Source organism: Magnolia sinica, chromosome 6 (genome assembly GCF_029962835.1).
Source record: "Magnolia sinica isolate HGM2019 chromosome 6, MsV1, whole genome shotgun sequence".
NCBI lineage: Eukaryota > Viridiplantae > Streptophyta > Magnoliopsida > Magnoliales > Magnoliaceae > Magnolia > Magnolia sinica.
This window is the reverse complement of record NC_080578.1, coordinates 30,053,132-30,064,715: the sequence shown is the minus strand read 5'-3', so window position 1 is coordinate 30,064,715 and position 11,584 is coordinate 30,053,132. Positions and strand designations below refer to the sequence as shown.

The following is an 11,584-nucleotide window of genomic DNA, read 5'->3' as shown; positions in this document are numbered from 1 at the left end:
ACATGCAAAAATTCACCACTGATTAGAGGAAGTCAATAGCATATGATTGCTTGTCTCTAGTTTATAGAAGATATTTGTCCAGGGCATGGGATGAATTTTGGAAATATGTTGTATACATTGTAATTTTGGTGGATAGCATACTTTGAAATTTTTAGTGGATAGTATACTTTGAAAATTTTTGATGTATAGCATACTTTGTAATTTGGGTAGATAGCATACTTTGAAAATTTTGGTGGATAGCATACTTTGAAAATTTTTGATGTATAACATACTTTGTAATTTGGGTGGATAGCATACTTTGAAAATTTTTTGCATATTCGCCGAAATTGTAAGTTATGATGTATAGCATACTTTGTAATTTTTGTGGATGATGAAATGAACTTTATACTTTGTCCCACTATATTTTCTGTTTGCCTCGCTATGCTTATCGATTAAGTTCAATGTTGTTGTGACTCAAGGCTTAAGATTGGCCCGCTCATTCTCATGCTTGACCCGCTCATTTTCATGCTTACCCCGCTCATTTTCATGTTTGCCTCGTTGATTTTCTAGTTTGCCCCGCTGATTTTCATGTTTCCCACACTGATTTTCTAGTTTGCCCCGCTGATTTTCATGTTTACCCTGCTGATTTTTCAATTTCTCCCGCTGATTTTCTAGTTTGCCCCGCTGATTTTCCAGTTTGCCCTGCTGATTTTCTAGTTCCCCCACTGATTTTCTAGTTTGCCCCGCTGATTTTTCAGTTTTTCCCGCTGATTTTCTAGTTTGTCCCGCTTATTTTTCAGTTTTCCCCGCTGATTTTCTAATTTGCCCCGCTGATTTTCTAGTTTGCCCCGCTGATTTTTCAGTTTGCCTCGCTGATTTTCTAGTTTGCCCCGCTGATTTTTCAGTACTCTATGGAGTATGGAGGTCCAATTGAGTAATATTGGACAATGAAGTTTCCATGAGTGCCAAGCTAGCACATCACGAGATTGCTGCTTCAAATGATAAAGAAGGATTTCTGACTTCTGAGCAAGGTTTTAAATAATGCTGTGACTGTATCAGCCAGGCCCTAAAATGATACGATACTGGGCATATCAGACTATAGGATCCATATCGGCCGAAATTGTCTCTTTACACACACACACATCAAGAAAACAAGAAATTAAAACAATGGAACATGCACAACAAAAAATAGGATACAATAAACGTCGCGATGCATTAAGGCCCCATATATCTCCAGGCCAATGATTGGATGGTTTGGATCTCCGATCTGGGAGATTTTTAAGCAATTCTGTCCCAGATTGTACCAATCAGATTAGCACCATGGGTCAACAAACAATGGGGCCCATTTGTACAGACTTGTACATCAGGAAACAATGCTCACGTCATGATGCATTAAGGCCCCATATGCATCTTTAACATCAGTCATTTGTATCATATATCCACTTAATAAAAAAAAATCATACTTTCCAAACCTTTATTTCTTAACATGGTAACTTACTGATGAAGCTGAACATGAAATTATGAGCAATGGGTCGAGCAAACGTTGGTGAAGCCCCAACCATGAACTAGAAAGCCAGGTTAATATATTCAACGTTACAGGCAACGTTGTCAGATCGCAGAAGTGATTATGTGCACTCCATCATGTGTGATTGCATAATCGGCAAAAGTGATCTCACATCTTCTAATTTTTTTTTTAATTAAAAAAATAAAAAATTGAAAAAAAAGAGAAAAATCTGAAATTTTTGTAGAAAAGACTATAACCACTCCAAATTGGTATAGCCTAACACATGCATTTCTAGGCCCACCAAAACTGTATTTCTGAGTGTGGGGCCCATTAAAATTATCAAATACACTATAAATGTGGGACCCACTGAAAATTTTACAAAAAAAAAAGAGGGGGGCGGGCGGCACTACCGCCCGGACTTCCAGACAGCGGCGGCGGTAGTGCCGCCGCTGTCTGGAGGTCCGGGCGGTAGTGCCGCCCGTCCCCTTTTTTTTGTGAAAATTTTAAGTGGGTCCCACATTGCATGATGTATTTAACTCCCCACACGCCCAAACCCTCCCATTCCATACCCCTTTCCTCATATTCCTTCACACAAAACCTCTCTTCTTCTTAATCTCTCAACTTCCCTAAACCTTTCTTCATCTCCATTCCCCTTTCTTCATCTTCCTTCACCCTCTTTTTTTTTTTTTTCCAATCCCTCTACCATCTCTTCAAGTTCCAAACTCCCTCTCCACATCTTCCACAATCTCCATTTCCATCTTTCAAACTCTCTCAACTTCCAAACCCACTATCCACATCTTCGACAATCCCCATTCCCATCTTTCAAACCATCATTTCCTTAAACCTTTCTTCATCTCTACTCCCTTTCTGTATCGTCCTTCACTTTTTTTTTTCTAATCCTTCTACCATCTCCTTAATTTCAAAACCCTATTTCCACATCTTCCACAATCATCTCTTCATCTTTCTAACACCTTTCTAAACCCATCATCCTCATGGGGAAGAAGAGAGTGGTTCAAGTAAGTCCATCATCTCCATCTCAACAAAGAAGCACGAGGCGGGCTACTGCGGCTGTTGCAACTCCATCACCACCTGAGAGTGGAAATGTAGGGACGGTTAATGTTGGTGCAACGAGTTCTAGATCGGCTCATCGTGAAAGGAGGTCAAAGAGGGGCCACGATCGAAACTTCCGGACATTGGATGCGGGCCACTATCACGATAGGGAAGTGGTTTTCGAAATCACGGTGGGGGACCGACTGTTTGGCGAAAATGACGTGCTAGATCGACTCTTGCATCAAGGTTGGGGACCTATTTTTGAAAGTAATTTTCCAGCTAATGAGCATGATATACGGTTTTTCTATTCTCGAATTATTAATGCAAGTGTCAACCCACTCAGATTTGATATTTCATTTGGAGACGTGCTGATTCCCATCAGGGTAGAAAACATCGAGAACACACTTGGCGTGTCACTGGGAACGGGTCATATCCCTATAGACACTATGAACTTGAACACATCGCAGCACAGGAGTGAGCTGAGCAGGAGATTGTGTGGCCACCTCGTGGAGTGGAGGAGAGATAGTATCTTCAGAAACAAAGAAATGATTCCAATTTACAGACTGTTGCACTACATCTTCACATATAATTTATATCAAACAGTACGGAGGTTTCTGTCTACCATGCAGAAATAATGTACCAGATAGGGCGTGGGGAGAATGTGTGTCTGCCCTCCATTATCCTTTACCATATAGTGAAGTCTATGAAGAGTAAAAGATGTAATCTCTCCCTCCCATTTGGCCGCCTAATTTGCAAGCTAGCCCGACAAAATGGGTTTAGGGCATCCATCAGCTATTCACATCCAGAAAGAGTGATAACCGAAGACACCTTAAATCGCATGCAATGTGGCCCTAGACAAGAGGCAAGGCGGTTGGAAGAAATGGGTGACGAGATAGCTGAAGATGAAGAAGAAGATGAAGAAGGTAGCAAAGAGGATGAGGCTGAAGAAGAAGGAGAGGGTGATGATACAGGTGAGGTGCACAATGCACGTCAAGGTTTAGATGAGCGTGTAAGGGCGATCGAGGTGAAACTATCTGAGATTAAGAAGGATCAGGACTATCTGAAGTGTAAGATGAAGAGTATGCAGCGAACGATAAAGGCGGTGTTGTGTTGTGTACAGAAGGAGGGAGTGCCCCCTCCCTCGCCGGACTCGGTATCACAGTAGGGAGTTGTGATGCATATGGACTCCTTCACTTCTGTTTAGCCGTGTTAGTAGTTATGTGCTTTGTGTTTAATGTGTAGTAAGAAGTGGATCATTTCCACCTAGTACTGTAATAGTTAGTAGTTGGCATCATTTACGTTTTTTACATGGATAGTTATGTATGGGAACAATGTACTAACTCAGATTATCAATGAAAGTGTTTCCGCTTTGGTTTATGATGTGCAGTAGTGTATGGATGTTCTCATTTTATTACTCTCAATCTCTTTCATCATGCATCTCAGATTGATTCTGTCATTTCTCATCCCAAGCATGAAATTGAGTTAGGCAACCATGAAAATGAGCGAGGCAAACTAGAAAATTAGCAGGGCAAACTGAAATATGAGCTGGGCAAACTAGAAAATCAGCGGAGGAAACTAGAAAATAAGCGGGGCGATCTAGAAAATCAGCGGGGCAAACTGAAATACGAGCGGGGCAAACTAGAAAATCAGTGGGGCAAATTGAAATACAAGATAGGCAAACTACAAAATCAGTGGAGGAAATTAGAAAATAAGTGGGGCGAACTAGAAAATCAGCGGGGCAAACTAGAATATCAGTGGGGCAAACTGAAATATGAGCAAGGCAAACTAGAAAAACGGCGAGGCAAACTGCAATATGAGCGGGGCAAACTGAATTTTGAGTAGGGTAAACTAGAAAAACAGCGGGGCAAATTGACATATGAGCGAGGCAAACATGAAAATGAGTGGGCCAAGGGATTTCCCTTCTATGCCTATAAAGTTCTTGTCTATCAGGCATGTTTTTATTTTTGCTCATTCTAGTATCTGTGCAATTGCCTTGCATTGATTTCCATGAGCATTTTCCTTTTTAACAAGCATAGCGGGACAAACTGAAAATACTGTGGGACAAGGTAGAAATTTCATTCATCATCCACCAAGATTACAAAGTATGTTATACATCAAAACACTAAATAAATTACAAAGTATGTTATTTTTCAGGTATGGGAAACTTGCACTTCCGGCGATTATGCCCAGTTTGTTTGCATCGCCCACACTTTATTGTTTTCGATTCCTCTCCACGCGATGGAATTCTCAGCTTTTTGCGTCTTCCAATTGACCTCCTTTGTCATGGAGGTTTGATTTGCGCACAGTACTCCTTAAAGCCCACCGAAATTTCTTCCCACTCACTCTTGTCACGTACTGGGTACACCGATTCGCTATACGTAGCTATGTAATTTTGACCGTGTAGAATGGGGAGCAATATGAGTAATGAGGGAGATTGTAGTTTATACATCCTGACAGGACATGTATACAAGGGTACCCCTTCACGCCAAACTCGCGACATGTACACGAAAACTCACTAAGCTTAACTGTATCATTATAATCTCCCACAACAGCGAACATCTCACGCCTTCTGCATAAGATCCTTTAACTGCTGCTCCGCCCATGCTGTCAATGGCCCTATAAATGATGCCGTAGATTCTCTTCTCTTATAAAACAATTCTTGTATCTTCAATCTAACCCCTTCTATCAATTTCGTAACGGGGTATTCGCGTGCTTCTTTGAAGAGGGCATTGACACACTCGAAAATGTTTATAGTAACCAAGTTGAATCTTTTTCCTGGAAAGTGTGAAGATGCCCATTTCTCATATCCGATTTCTGTCAGCCATGCATGTACTACGGGGTTAGCCATTTCGATATCATGCATTAATTTTTTGAATTCAGCTACCCTACATGTCTTCACTGTCCGCCAGAAGTACATCTCCAATGACTTGTCTTTAAAGATGTCCACTAAGTTTCTGTAGATATGATATGCGCAGTAGCCATGAATTGCACGTGGGAAGACATGGGTTACCTCTTTCAGTAAACCTTTATGTCTATCGGATATAATCACAAGATCCTCCAGAGACCTTATCGCATTGCTAAGGTAAGTAAGGAACCAATTCCAACTGCTACCATTCTCCAATTCCCCGATGCCAAACGCAACTGGAAATATATGATTGTCCCCATCTAAGGCCGTGGCGATGAATAGAACACCCTTGTATTTTCCCTTTAAGTGTGTCCCGTCAATGGCTAATACCCTCCGCAATGATTTTTGAAAACTTCTAACGCATTGTCCGAGCGCAACAAAACATCTTTCGAACCTAAAAGTCTCTTTGTTAACATGCAGGGCAGTCACTGTCCCTGGGTTGACCGTCCTTGATTCATGTAAATACAAGGGGAGTTGATTGTAGGAGTCTTCATAAGACCCCATCACCTGATTGATTGTAAGCTCCTTGGTTGCCCATGCCTTCCTATAATTAATAACAATATTATACTTCTCTTGCATGGCGAAGATAATATCACGTGGCCTCAACCCTAGGCGTTGCTCTATGCGGCTAATAACCAAATCATATGCTAACTTACTGCTTGCTTGCAGGTGATCGCTCCTCATCCATGACATGCCACACGTGTGATTTGGCGTATAAGTCCGTATCTTGAAAATTCCTGAATCACCCACACGTGATGCATGAACCCTCCATTCGCATCTTTCTTCGAAGCATACAACCGTAAATCTCCTAGAATTTGAGTACAGTACCTTGTATTGAAATTTATTTTGAAGGGCAAATTGGCTCAAAACATGCTGGCACCGACGCTTGTCCTTAAATGTTTGCTCAACGGCTATCTCGATCGATTCACTCAATGAATCCGTATATTCCAGCATTGCAGCATTAGTGAATGCAGCATCATCAAACGGCACAGGAACTTGACGAGTGTTGAAGTTTGATGTTTCAGGAAGGTCTGGATGCGGGATGTTGCTTTCAGGATTTATGTATCTTCGGGCTGTGGATGATGACGGCAGATTTGCTGTTGTTGCTAGAGGCGGTGCCATGTAATCACAAATGAGGTCAAGGTCACATGCACCGCAGACTTGGGTACTCACAAAATTTGATGTTTGGGGCGGCTCGAACAGTTGATCATTTGTTTCTACTACTTGTAATGGATTTGGCTTATATTCAAATTCCACGCCATGCTCTTCTGCCACACTGTCAACGTGTGTTGTCATATTAATGTGTTGGATTGTCTCGATGACTAAAGGGATGAACTTTTTCGAATGCTCCAACTGTGTTGCCAGGAACACTTTGACATCATCGTCATCCTCATGAACGGTTGGAGGGATTGATTTATTAGAGCATGGATACAAAACTTTCATCTGAATATCACAATCTGTTGGTGTTCTCTTAATAATCCTGTACATTCTGGATAGAAGTTCCTCATACGTAGTATCAACATCTAGCGAAATAGTTTTCGTACTTCCACTCGTGTACGTCCATTGCTTGTTTTCACATTCTAACTCCCCGCCATAACAACAGATGATTCTCGTAGCCATTATCTGCAAAATTTAATACAATGACAAATTATCAATAAATCGTTAAACAACGGAAGCTTCCTATAAGGCAAAACTTAATTAAATAATAAAAGACCGAAAACTCGCTTTCCCTTATAGATGAGAATGATACAAAGCTTAAGGAAATAAAGAGTAAGCAACATGTTAAATTTTCACGTAAACAACCACAGCTTATATGGATTAGGCCTTCTACGAATGATTTCGTATCGTATTTTATTAAATTGAGTAAGGCAATCTAACATGACATTGAGCGGGGCAAACTGGAAAAATGAGCGAGACAACGTACAAATTGAGCAGGGCAAATATGAAATTCAGCTCGGGGGGGGGGGGGGGTTAAGCATGAGATTCAGCAGGGCAAACATGAAATTGACCGAAATGGAATTCAACGAGCATAGCATGGAATTAAGTGGGGCAAACTATAAATTAAGCTATACAAGCAAACATTAAATCGAGTGTATGTAATCCCCATCAACGCATAAAATTCAATAAGCCTAATGCATGAAATTGGTTAAGCCTAACACATGCACATCAACTTGGATTAAATTAACCGTAGCTAACATCAAATAAGTCTATCAATAAATTCATTGAGCTAGCATCAAATAAACAATCAGAGCTCATACATTGAAAATATGAGCGAGGCAAACTAGAAATTGAGCTGGGGAAACATGGAATTGAGTGGGGCAAACATGAAACTCAGCGGGGTAAACTGGAAAATCAACGGGGCAAACATGAAAATTGAGCGGGACAAACTAGAAATTGAGTGGGACAAACTACAAAATTCAACAGGAAAATCCAAAAAATCAGCCGGGCAAACTAGAAATTGAACAGGGCAAACAAAAAATTGAGCGAGACAAACTATAAATTCAGCTATGCAAGCAAATATTAAATCGAGCGAGCGTCGCATGATAGTGAGCTGGGCGAATGATATTTCGAGCGAGCATAGCATGATATTGAGCTGGGTAAACACTAAATCGAGCGAGCATAGTATGATATTCAGTGGGGCAAACATTAAATCGAGCGAGCATAACATTATATTCAGCGGGGTAAAAATTAAATCGAGCGGGGCAAAAATTAAATCGAGCGAGCATAGCATGATATTAAGCTAGGCAAACATTAAATTGAGCAATCCTAGCATGAAATTTACCGAGGCAAACATTAAATTGACCTTATCTATCATGAAATTGAGCTGGGCAAATATTAAATTGAGTGATACTAGCATGAAATTTATCGAGGGAAACATTAAATTGAACTTATCTTATCTACCATGAAATTAAGCTGGGCAAACATTAAATTGAGTGATCCTGGCATGAAGTTTATCGAGGCAAACATTAAATTGACCTTATCTTATCTACCATGAATTAAGTTGGGCAAACATTAAATTGAGCGATCCTAGCATGAAATTGAGCAGGGTAAACATGAAATTTAGCGAGCATTGCATGAGATCGAGTAAGCTCTAACATGGAATTGAGTGAGTTCCACATGGATTGGACCGATCAACACATAAAATTAACTAAGCCTAACATATGAAATTGAGTAAGCCTAATACATGGAATTGACCGAACTTCGCATGCAATGCAATTGTACGAGCCAAGCATTTTTTAAAAATATCTATACCACCGACTACCATAGTACGGGTCAAATGTAGGTTGAAGAGAGGTGTTTTGGAGTGAGGAAATATTTTCAACCTTTTCAAGGATTGCAAATGCAGCCACTTCGTGGGATTTCACGTAACCTTAGCCAAGAAAGAAAATGGCAAATGTAGAATAATGATATCTACATGATTCACTAAGATTCGATGAGGAAAATGAGAAGAATAACCTCCGTGCGTCGGTTTATCGTTGAAAAGGAGTGAAAGATTGTTATTTTGAGAAGGGAGTGAAAACAACATGGGTGAAAGAATGGAGTAAGATATTAAGGAAAGGAAACGGATTGGCTACTCACCCTGCCACACCCAATGGCTGTGGTCGGTGGTCTGTGAGCCCCACCATGATGTATGTGTTTCATCCATTCCGTTCATCCATTTTTTCAGTTCAATTTAGTCCTTCTTCCAAAAAATGAGAGGGATATAAATCTCAGGTGGACCATACAACAAGAAGATAATATTGATTGGATATTGACAATTAAATTTCTCCTAAGGCCCAATGAACTGTTTAATTGACATCTAATTTGTTGATTAGTTCATGCAGGCATAGATGAAGGGAAAAAACAAAAATCAAGTTTATCCAAAATTTTTATGGCTCTTTAATGGTTTCTAGTGGTTGACGCTCATTCAACACTGTTTCATGTAACGTGGTACACTTGAGATTTGGATATACCTCATTTTTGGTCTCATACCATAAAATGATGTGGAAAAATATATGGATGGCATGGATAAAAAGCATACATCATGGTGGGGCTCACAGAACGCCGACCGTCCGCCATTAGCTGGTGGCAGGGGGAGTACCGAATCCATTTCCGTTAGGAGGAGGGGTATTTTCATCCTGATATTCCGACTCCGTACGAGGAGGTCTAACTGCGTATTCTAAATTTGTATTGCTTCAAAAAAACCGTTGGATAAAAGGTGGGGTCCACGTCGTAAATTTCTCTTTCAAAAATTAAGCAGATTTAAATCTTAAGTTAACCACACCATGAGAAACGGTGGTGAATGACCGTTAAAAACTTTTTGTGGGCTACAAAAGTTCTGGATCAAGCCGTTCTTTGCATGGTCCCTCCATCAAGGTTAAGTGTGGACCTCATCAAATGGGTTGGATGGCAAATAAACATTAAGGTGAGAGTTACCCTCACCGTATGGGCCCACCTCGATAAATGTGTTGTATATCCCTGCCGTCCATCCGTCTTTCCAGCTCATTTAGGAAGTGATGCCGAAACTTAAGCAGATCTAAATCTCAGGTAGACCACATCACAAAAAACAGTGGTGATTAAACACCCATCATTTAAAACTTCCTAAGGCCAACTGTAATGTTTATCTGACATCCAAACCGTTGATAAGGTCAAACAGGCCTGAATGGAGGGACGGTACAAAGATCGGCCTGATCCAAAACTTTGTAGCTCAAAAAAAGTTTTTAATGATCATACACCACTGTTTCCAGTGGTGTGGTTCACTTGAGATTTAGATCTACTTAATTTTTGATATCACATCTTAGAATGAGCTGAAAAAACAGATGCACGGCGTGGATATATATTACATTCATCAAAGTAGGCCCCATACCGTAAGGTGTTACCCGGCTCACACCTAATCCGCTCCCCACTGGCAGGTATTCATCAACTCATGGGTAAATTGATCAGTTTGAAATATCAAGATAAGTACCATACACGCTGGACAGGGGTATTTTTGTACTTTTATCACAAACGCGGAGCTAACGCGCAGCCCACCATGCCGTACGAGTTCAATAATTATAAAGATCCAAAGGAGTCTCCTTCGCGGCACTGCCTTCTCGCCTCATTCCTACCCATCAATCAATTTTCCAAGGCCCACAGGCGCGCGCAGCCCTCGCCATCGAAACGCTCCACACGTGCCTGCCGGATGTCACGCATGTGAGATATCCCAGCTTTCCTTCCCTTCTGATAATATGTAAGCCATACTTTACAAACCAAGTGGACAAAAATATGGCATGTGCGTCATTTTTTTTTATGGCCCAGCTGGCGGGAAATCAGGATATCACACACGTGGCATATTTGAGCCTTTGGATGGATGTGGATGGACAAGGCTTCACACGCGCGTGGGCTCAGCGATGCTCTAATTCCTTCCACTTTCCGCCATCTTATCTCTCCTCTTTCCGTTATCCTAAACCACGTAATCGAGTGAGACCATTAATACCCTGCCAGAGTATGAGCATCCATGCGCATGTCTACATCAACCATACGCGTGGAAAACATGTAGTTTATCCAAACCGTCTATGTTATAGGCCGAACTGTGGATTGAGCACGCGCCCATGCTCTGATTGGAGGATCCTATTTATTTGATAAACTTGTGCATCGATGCATTTTAGTGATAGATACATTATAAAGTAGAGGTTTGCTTGAATACGTCCAGAGTCGTTGGATTAGAATTCTTTTCAATGAACCAAACCATGGATATGACGGCCGTCGTTGCGTGTTGAGGATATCGCAAGGAAATATCATACTCAGATCTTCATCCTTTGATTATTCCAGGGCTAAGCACACCGTCCATTTTCAAAGGAAAAAGATCAAATGATTGAACCTTTGTAATATTCCAATGAGTATTTTTGATCCTTTGTGTATTCCCATGAAAGGTGACGCTAATCGTGTATAAACCGTTGCAACTTCGCATCCGATTCATTGATGATCATGAAAATATGATGCTGCTTGGGCAAGGTGAAGACGTCATCACTTTCTCTGAAATAGTTCGTGTCTTGGACAATTTTGGCTGGTGGTTAAGCTCCCGACGTGCTATTCAGGTACGAACAAATATTTTTCGGTGTGCAAAAGCCAAGAAAATTCCTAACACTGCCACATTTGTGTTTCGAAACCCTAACGAGGAAAATTGT

At 40.9% G+C, this 11,584-nt stretch overlaps 1 protein-coding gene across 1 annotated transcript; it reads right to left on the bottom strand.

Moving 5' to 3' along the window:
* Positions 1-5,093: 5,093 nt before the first annotated feature.
* Positions 5,094-6,560, bottom strand: LOC131249580 (uncharacterized). Its single transcript, XM_058250380.1, has 2 exons — positions 6,323-6,560; positions 5,094-5,674 (listed from the first exon to the last, which is right to left on the bottom strand). The coding sequence occupies exons 1-2, from the start codon at positions 6,558-6,560 to the stop codon at positions 5,094-5,096; spliced, it is 819 nt and encodes a 272-aa protein (XP_058106363.1).
* Between the last annotated feature and the right edge of the window lie 5,024 nt (positions 6,561-11,584).

Excerpts from the sequence above, each read along its gene's own strand:
- LOC131249580 (XM_058250380.1), bottom strand. The coding sequence starts at position 6,560 with ATGGCACCGCCTCTAGCAACAACAGCAAATCTGCCGTCATCATCCACA. Across the intron at positions 5,675-6,322 it reads GCAAACATTTAAGGACAAGC|TTGCGTTTGGCATCGGGGAA; the intron begins GTCGGTGCCAGC and ends ATATATTTCCAG.